Genomic DNA, 24,159 nt, shown 5'->3' on the forward strand with positions numbered 1-24,159 from the left:
CAGGTACTATTAACATCGTTCTTTGATTTCCCCATTATTCTCATTCCTTATCCTCATTTCCTGAAAAAGTCCTACTGAGTAGTACGTGGAGTAAATGTTATTGTCTTGATTGAACTGGGAAAGTAGAGTAGATAGAAGTAACTAGTTACTCCGTAATATCGTGTGTGGGGTGGGGATCGGCCACTAAGCTCTACTTAGATTATAAGATCAGTCCGTTATTCAACAACAATCCGATGTGGTGTAACGGCTAACATCGCCGTCTTTCACACGGCAGCTCGGGGTTCGATTCCCCGCATCGGAGATATCTTTTTCATTTTTGACTCTTTTTTGTATACATTCATTTGTATATGGGTACCCCCTGTCTTAGTTTGCTCTCTTCTTCTCTACTTTTTATTTGGGTTACAATGTGTACGTGAATACCTACTTACTGTCTTGGTCGACTTTACACGGTGGGCGGTCTGCTATTGGTTTGGTATAAAGGTTGTGTCTTTTTGTTTGATTGATTATTTCCAAGCAGCAAGCAAGATTAATAGCTACAGTACATAATGCAAAGTCGTGATATTCACATAATCCCGGGGGGGGGGGGGGGGGAGATATGTAGATATAAGGAAATAAATGACGAGGAAAATAAAGGATAAAAGGGGGGAGGAAGGAAAATTCATCAATGAGACGCGGCACGGCGCGTCATTGAGCAAGAGCGTGATGGGGAAGATGGAACAGCCCACTTCAGACAAAACTCCGAGGAAATCAACGAGGAAAGACAGTCGGAAGGTTCGTAAGAAAAACCGAGCAACGCAGTAGGAGGTATCATATGGTAAATCCCGGAAACACGCCCAATCTCAGTATCCAAGCAGTAGTTCCACCCACTGGCGGACTGTTGCACAACTCGCTAACCTTTAAAAACGATAAATCGCTCCATAAATCAATGTGCAGTGGTAAGAAATTTGGAAAAAAGCAAAGGTCTCCCGATTTGCAATTTTGCTGTTCTTTTTGGTCTTCCTCTTTTTTTTTTCGTTCTATTATTCTTGGTTCATAACGTGGGGCTGCAATCGCTCAGTCGATCATCATGCGACCCGGCACCTGGCCCGATATATTGGAAGACAACTCAGTTGTCTTCTCATCCTTGTCGCGGTTTTTCTTCTGATGTACATGCTGCTTCAGGCCTTTGTGGAAATTGTGCATGCAAATGCAGGCGTTGGTGATCGTCAACACGATCAAAAGAAGTGTGATAACAGCGAAGAATGTCAAGGACCGCCGGGCGGGCAGGTACTCTTGATAGGTTTGAGGCTGGTACATGCGGACCAGCTTGAACAAAAAGTAGGCCATGGCTGCGAAGTATAGAAGCTGCGATACCAGTTAGAAGACAATTTGTGGCCAATGGAATGTTATGACAACGTACAATGACGACAATCATTCCGATCGAGCTCTCTCGCTTGACGAAGATCGCGGCGCAAACAAGAATGAGAATTGTAACGGGAATGGCAGCCGTTGTAAGACCGAACTCAACGTCTGTCTTGTTTGTGACAATGACAAGAAATTGAACCGTGAAACCAAGGAAGAAGAAGAAATCGAACTTCAGAAGAGCGATATAAATCTGAGAAAGAAGTGTTAGATTTTGGTTCCCACGTCGACGGAGATGCAGCAAGTACCTGATATGTAAGATACCGTCGCTTCATGCGTAGATCAGCGCTGATATGCTTATAGATCGACCAGGCAAATTCATCGTAGAGCTTCCAAGCGATGATCATCATCAAAACTGAGCCCATAGCAACGACGCACGGGATGATAATCAGAAACGGCTCTGTCTCCCCCCACACGTCTACAGTGATGGCGCTTTCGGCCACGAGCATTTCGATGGAGTCTTTGATCTGCTGAACTTGCACCGCTCCATAAATCAGAAGACCGAGGTTGCACACGCACAGACCAATGACTTGAATGGTATTCTTGAGGCGTAGAGCATCGTAAACGAGTATTAACTCATATATAAAACCGAAACAGTACAGCGCCAAGAAGGTGGTTACTGTCTTTGATGCGGTCGAGACTTCGCCCTTAGGGAACAGTTGGATTTGGAAATTTGCGAAAACATAACTAGTCGTACGGTGGTCAGCATCAGCACCCAGATGTGTTTGACACGACAGCAATAAAAGCCACACTTACGACTCTAGTGCAAGCGTGATGATGGTCTGGATGAGTGTAACAATGCAGAAGGACCAAGTCCACAGCGAGTTTGGCCGATACATCCTGTGTCGCTTTGGAGGATTCGGAGGAACATTCGTATACCCTTCTCGGGCACGGAAACCGCGTCTGAAAGATGGATCGAAAGTGCCCCCGAGCAGGGAGGCCCGCGAATTGTGGGAATAAATCTTGACGAAGTGCTCCGTTACGGAGCTAGTGTCCGTCGGAGGCTCAGGATCGGGATACAATATGACGGTTCGACCACCTAACGGCCGCGAAAATACTGGACAGCTAGAGGATCAAGGGTACCAGATCGCGAAGCGGGGAGGTGACAAGCCCGATCTTTGTGGGTTGCGGCCGAGGCCTCGTTTTTGAGGTGATCAGGAGGGGGGGGCTTCAGGAGGTCGAGGTTCTCGAAGATGACGGGTTGTGAGACGAGGGCCACACTCGACGACAAGCGTATAAGCCACACCAAGCCACAGTCAAGACGGGCTAACGGGGCGAGCGGAGGATATCTTAGCCCGATGAAAGGCTCGCTGCAGGGTGAAAGAGGAGAATAAGGAAGTCTCGCGAGGGATGTCGTAGGATTGCTAAGCCGTGGTGCGAATTGTCGTGTGTCACCCTTAGGCGGGGAGGCTCAGTCCGGTGATCGATGGTTCGGGATTGGAGGAGGTCTGTTGGCGTAAGGCTGAGCACATGCGGACTCAAATCAAGGCCCAGAGTCAGTCGGAGACAGAGAGATAGGGAGAGGAGACTGATGGAGGGAAGAGACGAGAGAAAGGGAATAAGGAGAAAATGCTGTAAAGGTGAAAGGGGAAAAGAAACGAGTGTCGGGGGAGAAGGAGGAAGTATGAATGTGAGAGGTGGAAAAGAAAGGCTGGGAGAAGAACGATTGTAGAGATGATGAGTGGAATGGCAGTGGGAGAGAGAGAGGGAGAGAGGGAAAAACGGAGGCTGCTGTTAAGCCAAGCCCGAGGCGTGAATAGTTAAACTAAACTGAACATTTCCAAACGGATTACTCACACACTTTGAAGAGGAGGAGGAGGAGGGGGCTGCTTTTCGGTCGGGGGAGGCGTATGTGGCATCCAGGGTTCAGCTGGGAGTCCAGACGCAGCAATGGAAGGGGAAAAAGCGGGAAAAGCAGCGATGATCACAAAAATCAGAGATGCGCACTGCTTCCAGACAGACAGTAGCCCACACCTTACATGACAACCAGGTCTAGTCGCAGTCAAGCAAATAAGCGACGGTTAACGGCAAAGGCAAGTTGTGTTGGGGTTCACCCAAATCTGCCCGGCTCCGTCCTGGGCCCAATTTTTCTCTTCTAATTTTATGATGGGTTTATCATGGCGTTCGGCTTATACACGGGATTATCCTCTCAGAGCCAAGAAGCTTTTAATCTATCCACGGTAATTACGGGAGCACCTGGACCATTCATTTGAGAAATAGTCTATCTATCTACTCAAGAACGAAGAGTTGTGGTTGTTAACTTTCTCAATTCTTTTCCTCCGAGTAACATACTAGCTGCTTCTGCTTACGACGAGGGATCAGATCTCTCTCTCGTGTTTGTTGTGGTGATAATAATCCTTCGGTGTTGTTGTTATTTGTTGTGATTCGTGATTTCCGGGTCTCAGAACTGGATCCCGTGCCTGGGCTAAACTCGACGGAGAAAGGAACTAGACTCGATTGTCTCCTGAATTCGTCGCGTCGCAGTGGGTCGGACCCATGGACCGGCTGCCTCTTGAAACTGGGTTCCGATTATTATTAAACCCTCTAGTAAAATGCCGCGCGTTACTACCCTCAAGCAGTCAAGCCCTATTATTATTTGACTATTGTAGCCCGTAGGTCCGGAATTCTGTGCGCACTTACTCGCATGTTGCCCCAAAGGGGCGCATCCGAGCTACACAGTTCAGAGTAGTTGTCGGGCTTGCTGCCGAAGTACCGAGAGAGCAGCTATCTCAATGTGTTGGGGGCTGAGGCATGCAACGATCGCATTAATCAAGAAGCTTTATTATCCAATCATCAGATCACAATGATGATTCAGGTACCGAATGTTATTCGATGTACTCCGTACCAGCGAAATGCAGCAGCTCCATACACCATCATGTGGTGAATGTGGGGGAATGTCAAAGTTCCTAATGGCGGATGGGCTGCAAACCAACGGCTCAAACCAAAGTATAAAATAGACAAGCATGATTTCGGGGGCGGCAGAAGATCCGTTTCTATATAAACTAGGAGGCTAGAATGCGATCGACGTGTGAATCATCCACGATCATATTATGTAGGTTCACATGGCCCCCATGCGGTTCATTTGGAAAAAAAAAAGGCTTCAGAAGATGCGCTACATCGGTTGTTGTACTTCATACATGGTAGCGAGATGCCGCTTACTAGATCCTAGGATTGGGAGGTCTTAGGCAACCATTTGCTATCCCAGTATCATATCACTGTTTCCTAGTTATCTATCTACTGTAGTCTACGGAATACTGCCTGCAGACTAGATAACACTGCACTGGACTACCTCCCCATCTAGACTAGTGCGCGTCAGACGGATTCCCTTTGCCCCGGAGATGGAACGGGGCCAGAATTGGGGCCAAAATTGTGGTGGCCGGCTCAGATCAGACCAGATCCGTGGCTCAGCTTCCTGAAACCTAGTACAATGTGCGCTGTCACTTGTGTACATGGAAACCTCTGCAGGGTCAGCAGTTCAAGGTTTAATCAGAAAAATAAAAGTTGAAAGGGTAGTTCATCTCTGCCTCGCTTCTGCATGAACCATGAAGCATCTGGAAGAGGTCCAGGTAGACATTATTTGCCTTAGGCAGACGCATAACGAATTCAAGCCTCCTCTCACGCCAGGTTACGTACCCATCTAACCTTATTGTCGGGGTCGAAGCCGAACCGGCGAATTAGCTAGACTTGATAACGTGTCTGTCCAAGAGCAGATACGGAGCAGTAATTCCTCATCTATTTGGGAACGATATTGATCTCTAGTGACTACGGTCTCACCATGTATGCAAGCACAAGTACCAATGCAGTTCTCAAACCAGTGTGCTGAAAGCCACAGGTCTGTGAGCCCATCGAATCTTCTAAGATAGTGTCGTGTGGCTATTTTAGTGCGCTTTTCCCTTCCCCTTGCTGCTCGCTCGGTTGCTCCATGTGCCATTCGACGTGCTTAGTGCGCTTCGGTGAAACAACGGCATTATGAAAAGCACCCAACTTTTTCCGTCGTCAGAATTTTTGCAGTATTGCTATGGCGACACGGGTCTCACTCGGTCTTGTCCGTCGACATGACACTGAAGGTCTTGAGTCATCTACACTTCAATTTTTCATACACTGACGGGCGAAGAATCCGTTCTGATTGGTCGTCATGTCAGGAGAACACTGGCTAAATAGTATTTTGCTGCCTGCCAACGGTTCTGGAATGGCACCCATGGGCCGGATGTCTGCCGGTTCAACTCAAGAGTGAATCTTCCACGTGAGTGGCGGGTAGACAAACGAGTCTGCTCCGCAAGAATGGATAATTCAGCCGCGCGAGACTGAACTGCTCCACAGTGTTTTCAGGGACACGCATAGGGCTCGTGGTTTTGCCCCTTTTAGCCGTAGACTATCCGTACCTAAAGCATCACATTGTCGGAGCTGAACTGCCTCATTGTGGAGTGGAGTCAAGATCGATCCAAGGTTCTCTCAGACTCTCCCCAGGCACACAATAGCAGTGTACACTCTTAGACTTGAGATCGTCACAACTTACGTAGCTTCAAGGTCTAGAATTTGCAGTGGGGAGTGATGGAATAACGGAGACTCTTGAGTCAGTGGTGCTTCAGAACCTCCCTTCGTAGTTGGTCAAGATACATAGTAGTTGATGAGGGATAATGATAACATAACTACGCCACACACCAGCTAAAAGTAATCAATTCATGTGCAGAAAGGACATGATGTCGACACATCAGAAGATGAAATAGATGGGTAGAAATGGAAGACAAAAAATCAAAAAGATATCTCCGATGCGGGGAATCGAACCCCGAGCTGCCGTGTGAAAGACGGCGATGTTAGCCGTTACACCACATCGGACTTGTTGTGAAGGATGCACCCATCTTATGTTAAATAAGCTGTTTACATAAAGTAGCGCTCTTGGCATTACCGTAAATGACGGTACCCTCCGCCAGCTCGAAATCGTGAGCGTGGCCTCTTTCTGGCATCTCGCGACCTCACCTCCCGGACCTCCTACCAGTATCTCCTCCTCTTCTACTCCTCAGTCGACTCCTTCCCTCTCATCGGCCAATTGCTTCCTTGCTTCTTGTTGTCATTATTGTTTAATTCAGCTTCACTTTCTTTGATTCTTATCTCCTTGAATCCCCTTATTCTTCAAAATGGTGAGCAACCCTTGTCCTGCCGATCCTCTTGGGTGGCTACCGTTGTCCTCAAGCGACCTGGACCAGACCATCGACGAATTGTGACAGCTTCAGTCAATTAAACTAAGGACAACCTGATCTAATCTTATATCCTCTTCAGGCCTCTCCCCGTGCTGCTTCCCCCCTCACCTCCGGTGCTGAGTCCGGTCCCGACTCCAAGTCTGCTGGCGCTGGCACCGGCGCCTCTGCTGTCTCCTCCGTCAACCGCCCTTCCTCTCCCACTCCTCCTGGTGGTCCCCGGGCTGCTTTGCGTCGTCGCGCGGCCGCTGACCACAAGGAGTCTCTCCGCAATGCCAGACCCAGTTCGACTCGCGCCGCCGGTGCTGGTGGCTCCTCCGGCACGATGCTCAAGCTCTACACTGACGAGAGCCCCGGCCTGAGGGTTGACCCCGTTGTCGTCCTGGTTCTCAGTCTGGGCTTCATCTTCTCCGTCGTCGGTCTTCACGGTAAGTGCTTTCCGGGCAAATCTTCCGACTGGTTCAGTGACCTCTAACGCGCACATCCAGTCATTGCCAAGATCACCCGCAAGTTCTCCTCATAAGCCGCTGAGATGCGACTTGTACTCTCGCCCCATTGCTGTCTCCTAGTCCCATTATACGTGATATGTCTGACTCGTGTCGAATGATTCGGGGTCGCGCGCGAGTTCAGCAGCGCAGGGATCAAAGCGAGGCCAGCGAATTCAATCATCCAACCTTTTGCCCTTCGATACATATACCCCCTGGTGTCCCTTGCCTCTTTCTTGTGTGTGCTGGTAGTGGGGAAGGCACATGCTGATCTTGTGCTTCTACAATTGATCCGAATCTATCTGCAGAATAGGTTGGAACAATCATCGCTAAAATATGCCGTGCACACTTGTGCCCATCAACATTAATGGAGAGCCTAGTTCCGTGAAAGAAATGCGTTTTGTGTAATATAGTGCTTGTCAATGAAATATGAGACTCGATGGAAGCCACTCCATATAATCAGATTCAACCCCCAAACACACCTAGGAATTAATTAACTTAAGCGATCAATCCATCCCCGAATCTCCACAGCCCTCCTCACCAACTCCTCCACATTCCTTACCACCGGCCCAGGCAAAGAACTCACATAACCCGGATACACCTCCCGAAACACCTCCCTCTTTCCACCCCCATCATGATCATCATCTTCCTCCTCCCCATAAACTGGAACCAGCTTAACATGCGCATAATCCACCTCCAACCCCTCAAACACCATCCCACACCTCCCCACCCCCAACGCCTCCATCAACACCCTTCCAACCGTATACGCCGCGCCCATCAACGCCGTGAAATCCTCCTCCCCCAACCCAAATATATCACTCCCCAAATGCACCCGCGGCACCAGCACCGTGAACCCGGGCGTGTTCGGATATGGTGTGAGAAAGGCAACGTGGGACTCGTCTTCCCAGATGCGCCATTGAGGGTGTTCGGTGCCGCGGATTATGTTTGCGAAGAGGTTGGTGTCGGACGAGGGACCGTGGAAGGTGTAATTGGGAGTTGAGCGGGTGTGGGTAGTGATGGTGTTGGCTGTGTGGGATAGGTGGGTGGAGGGCATGCGGGGGCCGGATTTGGATGTTATGTAGCTTGGGTTATACTGGGGTTGGGGGTGGGGGTCGTGGAAGGCTGTTTCGGGGTTGGTTATGGGCGTCCAGGTTGAGGTGAGGCCGTGGAGGGGGATGAGGGAGATGGCGCTTCCCCCGTTTGTTATTAGGGCGATGCGGTGGGTTTGGTAGGTTGATTTGAGTGCCGGGATGATGGTGGTACGGAGGGTGAGGAGGGTGTTGATGAAGGTGGGTTTGGGGAGGGTGAAGAGGGTGGTACTACTAGTAGTATTGGTGGTGGTGGTAGTGGTGATGGTGTTGGTTAGGGTTGCGATGGTGTGGCCGGGGGTTGTTGGGTGGTGAGAGAGGGCGACGGTAAGATTGTTGTCGCGGTATATCTCGGTGGTCATGTTGTTATTGCTGTGATGGTGATGAATGGGTTTGTGAGGTGGCTGGTGGTTGTGATTGTGATGGTCTGCTGATGTTTATAGGATCCCGATGGTGCCTTGGTGCTAGTGCTGATGTATGATTGCTTAAAATGGCGTGAGTCATGGTTGGCAACGGATATTACTAGCTACGAGTAGTATACTTGTACGGTGGTGAGATGAGTACTATTAGGGCCAGTCTTGGTGGTGGGTTCAATCATATACGACTGGGAAGCCCAGTATATCGGGTAGTATATATCAGTACTAGTGTAGATCTTGACTCTGAACTGCACCAAGATAGACCACTCACTATACTGGCGTCTGACTCATGGGCTACTACTACAGTGTTGAGTGTACTAATTTGGGAGTATAAGTGATTTGATATATATTGTCTACACATTACCTAGTGGAGGATGCTGCAATTATCATGATGGTTTGAAGCACGCCAATACAGAGCCACTTTGAATCAGTGGTAAAGCGCACGTGAATGACACCCGCACAAACGAGACCTGCCCTACGCACAGTACTGAGATCTGGCATACATCAGATGCAAAGCAAGATCAGTTCGTTCTTACGTGAACCCCCACCAATTAGAAGTGTCGAAGCATGATGGAAGATTCCCCGGCTCCAGACAGAGCAGTGGGGACGACCCCCAAAGCATTAGTGGCGAGATCGAGTAAGTAAACTACCAACTGATAGAGCGCTATCATTGAGTATGCACCCCCATAAAGCCATGGAGCTCTTGGCAGAGCGACAGACTGCCGCCAACCAATCCATGACTTGGCTGACATTCTTATCTGATAGTCTACGGTTTCTTATCATCGTCCGCTCACCACTCGGGCCAATGGGCGCCGTTGCGCTGACCTCCGCTGATAAGAAGCATTTCCGCCTCGCCAATAAGCTGCCCGGGCCCGATACGTTGATAACCCACCTGGGGTTCGGTTATGGATTTTCTTGCAAAGAAAGTGGATGCGGCATTGGATAATCCATGCGTATGCGTATGGATCTGTGGAACGATGGCACTGACTACTCTCAGTAGATTACTCGGGACTAAGCTCACCTGGAGCTAGTCCACTGCCATTGATGTTGCACTCGCATTTGATGAAAGCACATTACGAAACGGCCACCAGGGTGTTGGTCTTATCAGCTGCTTGCTTCCCCAGGCCTAACTCCTCGGATCCAATAATATTGGATTGGTAGTCATTGAATCAATATGGCCCTCCCGCCGATCACCAGCGTGTCTGCGAGTTCGGAGATTTTTCAAGGGTCCCGTACCTTATATGTTGTTGCCTCTGCCGCCAGGCTCAGGACGTCTCCGTCAGTCATCGTACAGCCATAGCAAGACATCGTTTCGCGTGTCCATACACTGCCAACATGTCTTCAGACACAGTCACATTCACAGCTCCTCTCTCGCAAGGGTTTGGATATGGCATCATCATTGGTCTGGGGTTTGCCTTTGCCCTGCTTATGATCTTCATCACTTGGGCTCTGAAGCGGTGTGTAATCCTAATCCCACCAAGCTCTGGAACCTGGTGAGGCTAACGGGTCTTGTATAGATACCAAAATGAAGTGCAGACATCGGAAATGTTCTCCACGGCTGGACGATCAGTCAAGTCGGGTTTGGTTGCCGCGGCAGTCGTCAGTAGTTGGACATGGGCTGCAACTCTTCTTCAGTCAACTACTGTGGCCTACGAATACGGCATCTCGGGTCCTTTCTTCTACGCATCAGGTATTTACAGTCAACAACAGCACGGTCAATATCAATCTGATTTCGGGATATAGGCGCTACGGTCCAGATCATCTTGTTCGCTACACTGGCCATCGAGCTCAAACGGAGGGCTCCCAACGCACATACCTTCCTCGAAGCTCTCCGTGCTCGATATGGAACAGTCGTGCACGTCGTTTTCATTGTTTTCTGCTTGATGACCAACATTCTTGTTACCGCCATGCTGCTTACTGGTGGCTCTGCCGTCCTGACATCTCTCACGGGGGTTAATACAGTTGCTGCCTGTTTCCTCCTGCCGATTGGTGTCGTGCTCTATACCCTATTCGGTGGTATCAAGGCGACATTCATCACGGACTACATGCACACCGTCGTGATTATTGTCGTCATCTTCATCTTCGCATTCTCTGCCTACGCGACTAGTGATAAACTCGGTTCTCCTGGAGCCGTCTATGACGCGCTAGTAGCAGCATCGAAACTCCACCCAGTTGACGGAAATGCCGAGGGAAGCTATTTGACTATGAGGTCGAAGGAGGGTGGCATCTTCTGGATTATCAACCTGGTCGGCAACTTTGGGTATATCAACCACCACACTCCCGCACCAATTGCTTGCTAATGAACCCCAACAGTACCGTCTTCCTCGATAACGGATACTACAACAAAGCTATCGCCGCAAGCCCTGTGCACGCTTTCCCCGGATATGTCATTGGTGGTCTTTGCTGGTTCGCGATTCCTTGGCTGTGTGCCAGCACTCTGGGCATGACTGCCCTCTCTCTGGAGGGCACTCAGCGCCTAAGCTCCGACGATGTCACAGCCGGTCTCGTTCTGCCCTTTGCCGCTGTCAAGCTTCTCGGCTACAGCGGCGCAGTTTGCACGACTATCATGATCTTCATGGCAGTCACCTCCGCTTTCTCCGCCCAGTTGATTGCCGTTTCATCCATCTTCACCTATGACATCTACCAGGCCTACATCGACCCATCCGCCAAGGGCAAGCGTCTCGTTTGGGTCTCACACATGACTTGCGTGTTCTGGGCCATCGCCATGGCCGGCTTCTCCACCGGCCTCTACTACGCTGGTATCGGAATGGGCTACCTCTACCTGCTGATGGGCGTGATCATCTCCTCTGCAGTCTTCCCCGGCGCCATGTCCCTCATCTGGAAGCACCAGAACTGGATCGCAGCAGCCGTCTCACCACCCCTCGGCCTCGCCGTCTCCCTTATCGCCTGGCTCGTGACTACCAAGAAACAATACGGCATATTAACCGTCACCACAACAGGCGCGAAGTGAGTCCCATCACTCCCTTTCTCCCCAAACAACCAACTAACATAAGAAAAATTAGCTACCCAATGCTCGCGGGCAACGTCGCCGCCCTCCTCAGCCCTGTCATCTTCTCCCCCCTTCTAACCCTCATCTTCGGCTCCCAAAACTACGACTACGGCACCATGCGCGCCATCCGCCGCGTCGACGACGCCGACGTAGCCGCCGCCGCTCACATCGATATCGAACTCATCCCCGGCGAAATCAACAACCAGTCTGCCGCCCAGGAGGAAGAAGAAACTCGCAAACTCAACCGCGCTGCCCTCTACTCCCGCACCTTGACCATCGCCATGGTCCTCTGCTTCCTTATTCTCTGGCCCATCCCTATGTACGGCAGCTCGTATGTCTTCAGCAAAAAGTTCTTTACGGGTTGGGTCGTTGTGGGTCTGATTTGGCTGTTCTGTACGACTTTCGGGGTGGTTATTTTCCCGTTGTATGAGGGACGGGAGAGTATTGTGAGGACAGTGAGGATGATGGCGTTGGATGTGATGGGGAAGAGGGGAAGGAAGGGGATGATTATGGGGGAGGCGAGAAGCGGGGATGTTTCGGGGGTGCAGACGCCTGTGGTAGAAAAGAAGGAGGTTTTGGAGAAATGAAGTGATTGAAGTGGATGATGAGATGTGTGTTTCTGATGATAACTGAATATGTTGGGTTTGGGATGGTTATGATTGGTTTTCTTGGTTTTGGATATATACCCCATTCGTTACTTTATAATATTGAGCTTGCTTTAGATAGTATGATAAAATGAGTTTATGACATATACTATGCACTTCATTAGGGCAATTGACTCGGATTCGATACAATACATGCACGACAGTTAACAACCGAAGTATCAGACACAAAGAGCAACAAGCAAGCAATCAAGAGGTATTCGATAAACTACAGAATAGACAGACCATCAACCCATCATAATACATCATCAACATTAAAGAATCAGAAAGAGTCATCACTTATACACATGATTCTGCTGCTCTGCCTGCTGCGGCGGCGCTACCACACCCCCGGACGCCTGTGGAGGCGGCCCCGAAGTCTGAGGCGGAGGATAGAAAGGTGCACCACCTCCATAGTACGCCTGCGGTAATTGACCTGGTACGACACCTGGGGGAGGTCGTGTATCTGGTGTGATATCAGGGCGGTCGCTAGAAACGTGTGTTAGTCTCTTTCCATTTGTTCCCCGGTTAGGCTGGAGGGAGGAGTGGAGTTACCGTAGATCCTGCGTGAAGCGGCATGTGTAGCAGGTTACCTCCTATGATGATATTAGATACACCCAGAAAATGCACGGGAGAGAGAGAACGGCAATAGTATACCTTGTACTTATGTGTTGCGAGAGGGATGACAGGCTATAAGTATAAACAGTCAGTTGGGTCCGTCCTTAGCCGCCATACGGACTGGGGACATAGTTACAATGAAGCAGACGGTGAACCACGGCCTAGACAATTCAGTGCATACGTCAGCACCCAAATGCTTTTTGTTTCGTACGAACTAGTTAGTTATCTGCTTACCATCTCGTCAAGCAATGACCATTCCAGTGTTGGCCTATATTTAAAAGTAAGACGGGTCAGTCAATAATCCATTAATTATTGGTTGGGTCAGGAACCAGAGCTAAAATTAGTAGTCATGATTGTCAGGGTCCAGGGACTCACAGTTATAGCAAAATGCGCGGACATTCTCGTATCCTTCTAGCATGGAAGTGAACTCTGGGATTCTTTGGTGTTAATTTTGAGTACTATCTTGTTGGTCGTGGGTTCTTGTCGGGTGTGGTGGAATCCATAACCATCAGGGTCGTCGCCTCGGTCGGTGCTGGTGTGGAGTAGGAGGAAAGGGAGTACGTAGTCAAGTCACATACCATGTGTTCCGAAGGTGATGCAGATGGCCATGTTTACGTCTTTAGAGTATTCTCAGGACAGATTAGGGGGTGAGTGTCTTCTAATCAAGGAGGCAATAATTGACAGGAATCGGGATTGTATGGATCATATAATGCGACGTGTAGAGGGACGGGGACAACATTGGCAGCAGCTCAAGTAATTGGGAAGGGGGAGGCAGCCATATAAACTGTTGGGGCTGACGTGTGGCGCTGTGGCTTGGCGCGGTTTGGCACTTGGCGTTCCGCACTCGGCGGTGTCGTTGCTGTGCTCGCATCATATATATAGTAGTAGTTACTAGTAGTGTATCCTGCATGCTGGAAAGGCTACGTGTCTACGGTACAGCGTTGCAGCGGTTCTGCGGTTGGATCAACTCGTATACACTAGGATATTTTGAAAATGATTAACAAAGAATCTGGATCAAGTAGCAGGTAGATGCGCGGAAGAATCACCGCCGCGTTGTGCCCTCTAGGCAACCCCACAGCATTCCGTTCTGGACCATATGGCTGCATTTCCTTCCAGCGCTTGCATGGGACCTTTCACTGCACGATACTTCTGCTTGAATTATCCGAAAAGGTTATAGACATCACTTTGGCGAATCAGACTGGTGCCGGAGGCCGTATGTTCATTGGGTCTTGAAGAGGAGGATGGCGCAGTGTCCGAGGTAGAAGTAGATGAAGTGTTTCGTCTCTGCTCCAGAATTAGCCCTTACCCCTGATGCCCTGGAAATGACTCTCACCATGTGTGACGAAGCTGCCAAAGTTCCTCCCAACTACACAGTGCCATGTCGCACCCTTGCGCGAATCGAACTGTAGATTGTGAGCGATGAGCTGTGGTTCGGATACAGTGCGCAATGCTGACCTCTCGCTTGATGTATTGAGCGATATCCTGCTGTCGTTAGCAACGATAACCAATAGATGACGACAAATCTACCTTCTCAATGTGGTACTTGTCCATTGCCTCAATTGCTACCCATCGTATTAGCCCTCCTTTTCGAGGTGACCCGTAGGGCTGACCATACCAACTTCAACAGCCTCCTGCTGCATATCCTCCGTCTACCATGTTGTGAGCCCAATTCAACTACCTTCAGCAATTTGTCTTACCATATCGACGGACTTGATCTGCGCTGAACGGTCATGTTAGCTATCGTTTGACGATGCCGCGTTCGGGGACTTACCCTCAAGCTTATCTTTCTTTTCGCTAGCCATTTTGCTGAACGTCGATGATAAGTATAGGAATAGGTAAAATGATCAAGGATTCAAGACAGGGATCAAGCACCAATAATTTAGTGTACGCAGACGTCCCACGAAGCCTAATGGAAGTATTGGGAATCAATCAACATTGCTGGCTGCGCGCAATGGATGCCGCCCGCATCACGCACGGGCCAGGCCGCCCTCCTCACCGCCCTCGGCACTATAAGGAAGCAGAAAAAAACATTCCACCAAAAATTTTCTTCGAACTTTTTCTTTCCAAACAATTCCAGTGACACACATTGTCACAATCATGGAGAGCACCAGAGTATTTGTCTCTGGCCTTCCGCCAACCTTTTCTGATGATCAATTGAGGAAGCACTTCGCTACTCGCTTCCAAGTCACGGACGCTCATGTATTGCCTAAACGCAGGATTGGCTTCGTGGGCTTCAAGAGCCATGAGGCGGCCCAGCAGGCTGTGTCTTATTTCAATAAGACTTACGTGAAGATGTCCAAAATCTCAGTAGACATTGCTAAGCCGGTATGTGCTCTACTCCCTATTCCCACTTGCTTTGTTTCTTTTGTTTTCCCCGCTGACAATCAAGGTGGTCTTGTGACTGACCAGTAATTTTTGTAGATCGATGCCGAACCAACTCGCAAAGCTGGAAAACATGATAAGACTTCTGCGAGCGATGCCGCAGATACTTCTCTTAAGCGTAAACGGGATGGCGAGAACGCCCCGCAAGACGCTCGCTTGCAAGAGTATCTCTCTGTAATGCAACATTCGTCTAAGACGAAAACATGGGCAAATGATGATGTTCCCAAGCCACCGGAGAATAACTCACCCGCAGAACAGCCCGCTGAAGAAGAGGAGCAACCTCAGGAGCTTACCTACGCACAGAGGAAGAAGGCGAAGCTTGGCGATGACTATGATCACTCTCGGGAGGTGCACACAGCTGACGGCGAAGCTCAAGGATCACCTGAACCCATGGTGGTAGATCACAGTGGGGAAGGCAACGCTGAGGCTCCGGCAGAGCAGGACGATACTGCCGCCGAGACTGAGGCACATGCTGTTTCTGATGCGGACTGGCTCCGCTCCAAGACAAGTCGCCTTCTTGGTCTGCTTGACGAGGAAGAGCAGGCGGACTTCGATGCTGCTGCGCAGCAGAAGGAACCTGCAGCCTCGGAAGAAGCAGAGGATCCGGGTGCTGACTCTAGGGATGCCCAGATTGTTGCACCGGCCGCGACTGAAGAAAAGACGGTTCAGGAGCCGCAGGTCGATACGAATATCGAGAATATTCGTCTCTCTGCACGATTGTTCGTGCGAAACCTTGCTTACGACACGTCGGAGTCAGATCTTGAACCGCTATTTGCTCCTTTTGGACGAATTGAAGAGGTCAGTGAATCCATGAATTTTAATTCCTGCCATCCACAACCCCTACCCAGCTCAATGATGATCGTCCTGATAGGGACATCAGATGCAAAGCACATGATGTTACCAGGAAAGAGTATTTTAGTAGATGCCTCTTGTTTTCTGAAGAGCTAAACACTATATCATTGCTTGATTCACTCATTAGTTTTCTGAATTATGCTAATGTGACTAGATCCATGTGGCTTTCGATACCAGGGTTAATACCAGTAAGGGCTTTGCCTACATTCAGTACCTCGATGCGGATGCGGCCGTAGAGGCCTACAAAAACCTCGACGGAAAACACTTTCAAGGTCGCTTGATGCATATTCTGCCAGCAGCTGCAAAGAAGACTTATAAGATTGATGATTCTGAGCTGGCGAAACTACCCCTGAAAAAGCAGAAGCAAATCAAGAAGAAGATGGATGCCTCGTCTTCTACATTTAGCTGGAACTCTCTCTATATGAACGTGAGTAGCTCGCATGAAAGCCGCCATTATCAAACGCTAATACATCGCAGACTGATGCTGTCATGTCTTCAGTAGCTGAGCGACTTGGTGTTTCCAAAGCAGATCTCTTGGATCCTACTTCATCTGATGCTGCTGTGAAGCAGGCTCACGCTGAAACCCACGTAATTCAAGAAACGAAAGCTTACTTTTCAGCTAATGGGGTTAATATCGAAGCCTTCAAGCAGCGGGAGCGTGGAAACACTGCTATCCTTGTAAAGAACTTCTCGTACGGCGTCAAGACTGATGAGCTTAGGAAACTGTTCGAACCATTTGGGCAAATAACGAGGTTACTTATGCCCCCTAGTGGAACGATAGCTATCGTGGAGTTTTCAAGACCAGATGAGGCTCAAAAAGCTTTCAAAGGACTTGCCTACCGGAAACTGGGAGACTCCATCCTTTTCCTGGAGAAGGCACCCAAGGATCTGTTTGATGGTGCAGCCGTGCCACAGAAGGCAACAATAGAGACTAAGGCTGTCTCTCAAGGCTTCTCCACTGCTGACACTTTCGCGGCAGATGAGGTTGATGACCTTACGCCCACTACCACCCTCTTCGTAAAGAACCTCAACTTTGCTACTACGAACCAGAATTTCGTGGACCTGTTCCGGCCACTGGATGGCTTTGTGTCTGCTAGGATCAAGACTAAGCCTGACCCTAAGCATCCTGGACAGACGCTCAGCATGGGTTTTGGCTTCGTGGAGTTCAGGTCGAAAGCCCAGGCCCAATCTGCGCTTGCCGCCATGAATGGCTACAAACTTGATCAGCATGAACTGGTAGTAAGGGTGTCTCACCGTGGAATGGATGCTGCTGAAGAGCGGAGACGGGAAGATACCGCGAAGAAGGTGGCAGCCAGAAGGACGAAGATCATCATTAAGAACTTGCCGTTCCAGGCCACCAAGAAGGATGTTCGGTCACTCTTTGGAGCCTACGGGCAACTTCGCTCTGTGCGGGTTCCTAAGAAGTTTGACAGGTCGGCTCGCGGTTTCGGTTTTGCGGATTTTGTAAGCGCTCGCGAAGCGGAAAACGCCATGGACGCGTTGAAGAATACCCATCTTCTGGGCAGAAAGCTGGTCCTGGAGTTTGCAAACGAGGAGGCGATCGATGCCGAGGAAGAGATCAAACAAATCGAAAAGAAAGTAGGGGAACAGATGGACAGGGTGAAGCTACAAAAGCTTGCCGGGCCTGGGCGCAAGAAGTTCACTGTAGGGGCCCAGGACGGCGAAGAGGACTAAGTCCCTACTCTTTCTCCCTGTTGGTAGGGACAGACAATAGCAATGGTTCGATTTTGATATTAATATCCCTTGCGTCCCCGGACGCTGAGCATGAAGTGCGGACGCAGGTTCAACACGTTCCTGCGGCTGTCAACACGTACATACGCGCGCGTCCTGCAGAGTTACCCGTCCGCTCGTGCAGTGGAACTCTTTCATCCCGAGTCTATTCCTGTCATCCCATCGCGGGTTCCTTTATCCTCGCCGATTCAAGGCTTCCTTCCCTTAACTCCTTATACACCTAGTTGCTCGAACCCTGGATATCTAAGTGAAGACTAGTCTGGTCCTGAGATTGTCCAGGCCGTACATTCCAACATGATCTACGTAACCACCTCTTACATTCCACTCCCGTGGCACTGGACGATGTCGTTGGCCATTGCTCATTCCAGAGAATGGCCATTGCCACGGACTTGGACGTCTGGCTGCTCCTCCATGCATCTCAAATTAGCAGTCACTACTCGTCTCGTGCACTAAAACCTCCGAGGAGCAGCTCACTGGTTCGTGCTCGAGGAGCATCCCTTGCATCGGTCTTCCGCTCGTTCCCATCGGGCAGTACCTTTCCTCCTGATTTGCTCGGACACAGGATCTTCCTTGGTTCATAGCTCGACCTGGACGCGTGAAGCTTGGGAGGAGATTCCTTTCCCCCGCCTTGAACAGTTGACATAGCCCTTGGAGGGGTGGTGTATCAACGAGCAGCGTGATTCAGCTATGCCACTAGGCCTCCCTCTCCAGGGAGAGTAGTGGTTTCCTATAAACACCATGCTCTTCGCTCCCACATTCTCTCTCCCAATTCTTACATTCTCTCCAAGCATCTACGTTCTTGATCGCTGGTTTGTGACTACTGGGTTCTTTGGTACGGCGGTAGAAAGCATTTTGCGGTCCTCCATCACCCTCCTCTTTGGCATTCTTTGTCATTCTTTCCCAGAGTCAATTCAATTACTCTCCAGTGGTCCGCTCGATGGCGCACTGGCAAACGGGGTGTATTGTGCCTCAACACCAGTCAGCTCTCGAGAGCATCGGTGCCCATACGGACAGGGCCCTGCAGAACACCTCTGGGAACGTCCAGACATACTCTGACAACCTAGCCGACAGCAGCACTGTTGGTCGTGACGACCAGCTGCAGCAACTTGCCTTCAAGTATCCTCAACCCCCAGTTCCAACACATCCAGTGCCCACTGTTCCCACCACCCTTCAGCCCCCTCAGAACCTCCGGCTCCAGAGCAAGAAGCTCCGGCGCCTGCATTCATTTGGGCCCAGCCTAATCGGTCCTCGTAGCAGGCCCAGAAGCTATCTCAGGTCCAGCAAGTATCTGGAGTACAGGTCCCGTCCACGTCGAGACACTGGCAAAGATGGGGAACCGGTATGGTCGGACGAGCTTGAAGACGCGTTTCAACAAGGTGAGAAAAATCAGTCCTTGGGTTGAACGATACATGAATACTAAACGTTGTGATAGCTCTCGAGGCGAATCCGCCAATGGGCAGACGGAAATGGTCCGAGCGAGGAAAGTCATATGGTCGAAATGAGCTCATTGCTGAGTTCATCTACAAGAAAACTGGTAAACGAAGAACTAGAAAACAAGTCTCCAGCCACCTGCAAGTGCTCGACTCGTTCCTCAAAGGAGACCCCGATTGTAAGTGGGCCTATCAAAGTAATGCTGAAGTCGGACTGGTCTAATATACGTGTCTAGGGGAGCGACTCGTACGAGAAGAGGCGAACGTCCGCTCGAACAACCAACATCCGCCCGCTGGTCCAAGATGGGGGCCTGCCATGGATCCTCCCTTGTCAAGTCATTATGGCAATCACCTCCACCCCACCTATCATGACCCTATGAGACAGGCTTATGGAGGAGAGCTGCCGCCTACCCCGTTTTCCATGAATGCCAGCTGGCCCGAGAGCAACTTCAATACTATCCAAGGCCTCGGATTCGGTATGTGGGTGAACGAGCCAGACAAGAACGATCGTATTGAGGACGCGAGTCATATCTACAGTCGCCTTCAAGACGACCAGCGTCATCCGGTAGCACCGATTTCTCTGAATGAGATCAGGAACTGGCAAACATCCTTCCCTTACCTCAATTCGCTGATGGCGAATTCTAATGGGTCGCTGGACTGCGACGTTATTCTAATTGAAGCCAACTTAAAGTTGATGGACGACTTCCCGGCTGCCCGCTCTAAACTCGGCATTCATCTGGAATTAGATTTTGCCCAAGCTAGTGCGGCTGGAGTGCCGATTCTCAGTGAGATGGAGAACTGGTCCTCTAAAATCTACATGTATGAAAATGGTCAAGAGATCTACCAGGGGCGTCAGGAAGTCGCGAGGCCGGTGCACACCGCGACGCACACCAAGGTCAAGCCCCACTTTGAATCCAAATGGTGGGCAAATCGCTTCACGAAGCTCACGCAAGATCAAAAACTGGCCGAGGATGCTGGACACCATGGCCACGAGCAAGCTAGGGAGTTTCTCCGCCACCTGACCGTAGTTCAGGAGATTCGGGCCATGACACCCTACAGCTCGCGGAGGATGTCTAACCCTTACTCTGGACATGCTGTGAGTGAAAAGAAAAGGGTAGCAATCATCCTCTGGAAATTCCGACAGACCCTGCCCCGCGATGTAGTCGGCACCACGACATGGCGTAGAGTGATTTCGTCGGAGCGAATCCCTCACGCAAGCCCCAAAGCAGCGACGGGCATCGATCTCCCTCCTCCAATGTCGCTGGCTGACTCGATCTTGTTGAATCGGCCGGGACCTAGCGTTTACCATCAACCCCAATCCCACGAACTGCTTCACAGTAACGGGGTCTCCCCAAACCCTTGGCCTCTGTATTCGACAGGCCAGGAGAGCGTTGCGCAGATGTTCAACGCTCCTTTTGATTTCATGAGCCCGCTTCCCAAGCAAGAAGACCGCCTTAACGATAAGATCGGCGTGACCTTGGGTCTGGATGCTTTTCCAAGCCTACAATCACATGATATCAGCCAGCAGACTACTCTCAACGGCCCCAATAGTGGCACGAGCATCCTTAGCATGCCCGAAGTTCCTCTGTCGCATTCCACTCATGGTCCTTACAGCCTTGAGCATGAAGGCCACTACGTCCACAGCCAACCACTTGGGGTCAATGTGCACGACAACAACGCCCTGCTGAACGGCATGCTGGTGACGAGCGCACAGTCTATCGACGATATGAACAACAGCCAGGCATCTTGGATGCCACCAACCACTGCAATGTCCGGGGACATCCCGGGCAGCCACTACCCGCACATTGGCTACCAGTCATCCGAACACCACGTTGCGGTGCCCCGAGAGCCAAACCCCAGCCACAGCTATGACTTTATGCCGGAGGAGCTTGATAAGTGGCCGGGCAGCCTACCGACCGATATGAACGGAGGAGCGCATGAGCATGCGCACTCTTACACCGCGAGTAATACAGTACAGGCCGTTTAATTGGACAGGCCACGCGTGACTACTTAATGATAATAATGGCCGAAGAAAAAAGTATTCTTAATAATGTGATGGGCGGGGGTTAATCTTCGATTCAAATGCAGTGTATAATAATGGCAGGATACCTTTTCATTTACAAATGACTATTTATTTACTCATTCTGATTGCAATATTCGCAGTATTTTAGAAGTTGTATTAGCTCCCAAGTTGTACTCCGTAAGCTGTAATGGTAGTTAAGTAAGTAAGATAAGGGTTGAGGGTTGAGTGGCGTGCATTTAGCCGGCAGATGGATGCATTTAGCCGGGCCCGACTTTGGATGGCATCCGGCCACCCTTTGGATAAGTTACCTCCCCAACTCAATACAGCCGCCACAGCTTCATTTAGCCTCCAATGCCGCTGATTGTGCCGTGCCCGGTGCCTCCAGTGGATACGCGCAATGGATTAAGTTCATAATGCCATGACCGAGGGGTAGTTACTTATTACCCCTCCAAACCTTCCCCTTCTCTCCCTTCATCGCCCCCCCTGATCTTGCTTCAACCGCGTCCTTTACCTTGTCTCAACACGACCTTGTTACTCCTTCAACCACCATGGCCTCTCCCACAGTAAAGCTAAACAGCGGCCACGACATGCCCCTCGTGGGCTTCGGTCTTTGGAAAGTGAACAACGACACCTGCGCCGATCAGATCTACCACGCCATCAAGGAAGGATACCGTCTGTTTGACGGAGCCTGCGGTACTATCCTCCCTTCATGAAGCCAGCCAATCTTCCAATCTAACATAAAACACAGACTACGGCAACGAAGTCGAAGCCGGCCAAGGTGTCGCACGCGCCATCAAAGACGGCCTCGTCAAGCGCGAAGAGCTCTTCATCGTCTCCAAGCTCTGGAACAGCTTCCACGATGGCGACCGCGTCGAGCCCATCTGCCGCAAACAGCTCGCCGACTGGGGCATTGACTACTTCGACCTGTACATCGTGCACTTCCCCATCTCCCTGAAATACGTCGACCCTGCTGTCCGGTACCCGCCCGGCTGGAAGTCCGAGAACGACCAGCTGGAGTTCGGCAAGGCCACGATCCAGGAGACCTGGACGGCGATGGAGTCGCTCGTGGACAAGGGACTTGCCCGCAGCATCGGTATTAGTAACTTCTCTGCACAGCTTGTCATGGATCTGCTGCGGTATGCGCGCATTCGTCCTGCCACGCTGCAGATCGAGCACCATCCCTACTTGACCCAGACGAGATTGGTCGAGTATGCGCAGAAGGAGGGATTGACGGTCACAGCGTATAGTTCTTTTGGACCGTTGAGTTTCCTGGAGTTGAGTGTGCAGAATGCGGTGGACTCGCCGCCGCTGTTCGAGCACCAGCTTGTTAAGGGCATTGCAGAGAAGCATGGGCGTACGCCGGCGCAGGTGTTGTTGAGGTGGGCGACGCAGAGAGGCATTGCTGTTATTCCTAAGAGTAACAACCCTGAGCGGTTGAAGCAGAACTTGGATGTTACGGGATGGGATTTGGAGAAGGAGGAGATTGAGGCTATTTCTGGTTTGGATCGCGGGTTGCGGTTCAATGATCCTTTGGGAGTGAGTTTTCTTCCCCTACTCCCATTTCTGTCTATGGAAAAGTTTACTGACCTGTTATCTGCAGTACGGACTCTATGCTCCCATTTTCTAGACTACCCAGCTACGAGTGTATACGATATATATGAAATACATAAACAACTATGTAGAAGTTATACTTTACGCATGTCACATGTAGATAGTAATAGATAAGATAAACCCGCCAAGACCGCGTCGCGATAACCACATTTCTCCATTCATCTCCTCCACCCCCTTCTCATTCATTCATTCCTACAATACCATGAACCCACCACCATACCACACCCAATTCAAATACCAATCTTAATAACACAAAGATGCCTCTCAAATCCCTAACCACCAGCATTCACATCAAAACCCACCCGGCCCCGCGCACCCTCTCCGAAAGCAAACTCATTCTCTCCGCACTGCAGAAATTCGGCGAAGTCGTGACATTTCGAAATCTGAAGGTAACCACCCCCCCCCAATCTCCCTATAACCAGATATTCAAAACCAAATACTTATAAATAATAATGGACGGATTTAGTACGACCCAACAAACACATCCCCCAAATCCGCACACAATACCATCGCCATCTTCGAGTCCGCATCCGCGGCATCTTCCGCCATTGCGGCATCGCCGATTTCCATTCCAATCCAGAACCAGGACCAGAGTCAGAGTACGACCCAGAACCCAGATGAGAGCCAATCCTTCTCTAATACAAATACACACCCTACCACCACCACCACCACCACCACCACAACACCATCACCATCACAAGGAAAGACAGAAGCACAAGCACAACCACACACCCTGACATGCACGATCCAACCATCGCGACATAACCACGTCTCGGCGATGACGCGAAACCCCTACCATACGTTCTTTTACGTGGATAAGGAAAGCCATATGTATAACGATCTGGTGAAGAGCGGCATACCGTTGGATTATCTGGCGGATGGGCCGATGAGGAGGAAGGCGCATGTGCCAGAACGGGTAAAGAGAATGTTGGATCGGGATGTGTGGAGGTTTGGGGGGAAGAGTTTAATGGGGTTGTATCGGTTTGGGTTGGAGAGTGAGAGTCAGGGTCAAAGTGAGGGTGGGGATGGGAGGGAAATGGGCGAGGAAGGGGAGAGGAAGGATGGGCGAGGTGAGGAGGGGACGAAGTGATTGGAATCGGACGGTTTGCATGATTGCATGATTTGTTTTGTTGGTGTTCTGTATAATAGGATATGATGGAATTGGGATGGGATGGGATGGGTTGTACATGTATGTATAGAGGGCTACGTACGTCACTTCGTTTATTGTAATTCTAATAGTGTAGGTGGGTAAATA

General features: G+C 50.3%; 10 protein-coding genes and 2 non-coding genes across 12 annotated transcripts; 7 read left to right on the plus strand and 5 right to left on the minus strand.

Moving 5' to 3' along the window:
• Nucleotides 1-229: 229 nt before the first annotated feature.
• On the plus strand, nucleotides 230-301 carry ASPBRDRAFT_t73. Its single transcript has one exon. It is a non-coding gene; the product is annotated as a tRNA-Glu (tRNA).
• Nucleotides 302-1,053: 752 nt separating this feature from the next.
• On the minus strand, nucleotides 1,054-2,240 carry ASPBRDRAFT_119082 (uncharacterized protein; the record flags this gene model as incomplete). The annotated part of the gene is made up of 4 exons (XM_067617224.1): nucleotides 1,054-1,344; nucleotides 1,400-1,594; nucleotides 1,650-2,088; nucleotides 2,158-2,240. 4 exons carry the CDS (start codon nucleotides 2,238-2,240, stop codon nucleotides 1,054-1,056), a joined length of 1,008 nt encoding a protein of 335 aa, XP_067482311.1.
• A 2,703-nt stretch (nucleotides 2,241-4,943) lies between these two features.
• On the plus strand, nucleotides 4,944-7,119 carry ASPBRDRAFT_193728 (SEC61-beta family protein; the record flags this gene model as incomplete). Its single annotated transcript, XM_067620665.1, has 3 exons — nucleotides 4,944-4,967; nucleotides 6,679-7,024; nucleotides 7,085-7,119. The coding sequence occupies 3 exons, from the start codon at nucleotides 4,944-4,946 to the stop codon at nucleotides 7,117-7,119; spliced, it is 405 nt and encodes a 134-aa protein (XP_067482312.1).
• ASPBRDRAFT_t87 lies at nucleotides 6,166-6,237 on the minus strand. The gene has a single exon. It is a non-coding gene; the product is annotated as a tRNA-Glu (tRNA).
• A 455-nt stretch (nucleotides 7,120-7,574) lies between the features above and the next one.
• Nucleotides 7,575-8,531, minus strand: ASPBRDRAFT_28032 (HIT family protein; the record flags this gene model as incomplete). The annotated part of the gene is made up of 1 exon (XM_067622463.1): nucleotides 7,575-8,531. One exon carries the CDS (start codon nucleotides 8,529-8,531, stop codon nucleotides 7,575-7,577), a length of 957 nt encoding a protein of 318 aa, XP_067482313.1.
• Nucleotides 8,532-9,920: 1,389 nt separating this feature from the next.
• ASPBRDRAFT_119717 (sodium:solute symporter family protein) lies at nucleotides 9,921-12,182 on the plus strand (the record flags this gene model as incomplete). The annotated part of the gene is made up of 5 exons (XM_067617281.1): nucleotides 9,921-10,042; nucleotides 10,103-10,275; nucleotides 10,329-10,845; nucleotides 10,899-11,552; nucleotides 11,609-12,182. 5 exons carry the CDS (start codon nucleotides 9,921-9,923, stop codon nucleotides 12,180-12,182), a joined length of 2,040 nt encoding a protein of 679 aa, XP_067482314.1.
• A 159-nt stretch (nucleotides 12,183-12,341) lies between these two features.
• On the minus strand, nucleotides 12,342-13,591 carry ASPBRDRAFT_40320 (rhodopsin family protein; the record flags this gene model as incomplete). The annotated part of the gene is made up of 7 exons (XM_067624328.1): nucleotides 13,433-13,591; nucleotides 13,230-13,283; nucleotides 13,089-13,122; nucleotides 12,991-13,015; nucleotides 12,894-12,926; nucleotides 12,792-12,832; nucleotides 12,342-12,725 (listed from the first exon to the last, which is right to left on the minus strand). Coding segments are annotated over exons 1-7 (407 nt in total), but the record flags the coding sequence as incomplete, so codon positions are not given.
• A 199-nt stretch (nucleotides 13,592-13,790) lies between these two features.
• Nucleotides 13,791-14,664, minus strand: ASPBRDRAFT_40321 (dynein light chain DYN2). The gene is made up of 7 exons (XM_067624329.1): nucleotides 14,626-14,664; nucleotides 14,552-14,574; nucleotides 14,470-14,503; nucleotides 14,382-14,416; nucleotides 14,310-14,336; nucleotides 14,188-14,257; nucleotides 13,791-14,138 (listed from the first exon to the last, which is right to left on the minus strand). Exons 1-7 carry the CDS (start codon nucleotides 14,654-14,656, stop codon nucleotides 14,074-14,076), a joined length of 285 nt encoding a protein of 94 aa, XP_067482316.1. The 5' UTR covers nucleotides 14,657-14,664; the 3' UTR covers nucleotides 13,791-14,073.
• Nucleotides 14,665-14,951: 287 nt separating this feature from the next.
• Nucleotides 14,952-17,783, plus strand: mrd1 (RNA-binding ribosome biosynthesis protein MRD1; the record flags this gene model as incomplete). The annotated part of the gene is made up of 4 exons (XM_067617305.1): nucleotides 14,952-15,179; nucleotides 15,276-16,034; nucleotides 16,243-16,515; nucleotides 16,566-17,783. 4 exons carry the CDS (start codon nucleotides 14,952-14,954, stop codon nucleotides 17,781-17,783), a joined length of 2,478 nt encoding a protein of 825 aa, XP_067482317.1.
• A 994-nt stretch (nucleotides 17,784-18,777) lies between these two features.
• On the plus strand, nucleotides 18,778-21,257 carry abaA (transcription factor AbaA; the record flags this gene model as incomplete). The annotated part of the gene is made up of 3 exons (XM_067617369.1): nucleotides 18,778-19,216; nucleotides 19,273-19,449; nucleotides 19,507-21,257. The coding sequence occupies 3 exons, from the start codon at nucleotides 18,778-18,780 to the stop codon at nucleotides 21,255-21,257; spliced, it is 2,367 nt and encodes a 788-aa protein (XP_067482318.1).
• A 584-nt stretch (nucleotides 21,258-21,841) lies between these two features.
• Nucleotides 21,842-22,920, plus strand: ASPBRDRAFT_28037 (aldo/keto reductase; the record flags this gene model as incomplete). Its single annotated transcript, XM_067622465.1, has 3 exons — nucleotides 21,842-21,986; nucleotides 22,042-22,829; nucleotides 22,894-22,920. 3 exons carry the CDS (start codon nucleotides 21,842-21,844, stop codon nucleotides 22,918-22,920), a joined length of 960 nt encoding a protein of 319 aa, XP_067482319.1.
• Nucleotides 22,921-23,161: 241 nt separating this feature from the next.
• ASPBRDRAFT_193736 (uncharacterized protein) lies at nucleotides 23,162-23,994 on the plus strand (the record flags this gene model as incomplete). Its single annotated transcript, XM_067620666.1, has 2 exons — nucleotides 23,162-23,293; nucleotides 23,371-23,994. 2 exons carry the CDS (start codon nucleotides 23,162-23,164, stop codon nucleotides 23,992-23,994), a joined length of 756 nt encoding a protein of 251 aa, XP_067482320.1.
• Between the last annotated feature and the right edge of the window lie 165 nt (nucleotides 23,995-24,159).

This window comes from Aspergillus brasiliensis (assembly GCF_001889945.1).
Source record: "Aspergillus brasiliensis CBS 101740 unplaced genomic scaffold ASPBRscaffold_3, whole genome shotgun sequence".
Taxonomy (NCBI): Eukaryota; Fungi; Ascomycota; class Eurotiomycetes; order Eurotiales; family Aspergillaceae; genus Aspergillus; species Aspergillus brasiliensis.

What these genes read in the sequence shown, in the direction of transcription:
- ASPBRDRAFT_40321 (XM_067624329.1), bottom strand. Translation starts at nt 14,656, where the DNA reads ATGGCTAGCGAAAAGAAAGATAAGCTTGAGG. An exon ending in AAAGAAAGATAAGCTTGAGG is followed by an intron (nt 14,575 to 14,625) that starts GTAAGTCCCCGA and finishes ATGACCGTTCAG; the next exon opens with CGCAGATCAAGTCCGTCGAT. An exon ending in TGGCAGCTTCGTCACACATG is followed by an intron (nt 14,139 to 14,187) that starts GTGAGAGTCATT and finishes ATTCTGGAGCAG; the next exon opens with AGACGAAACACTTCATCTAC.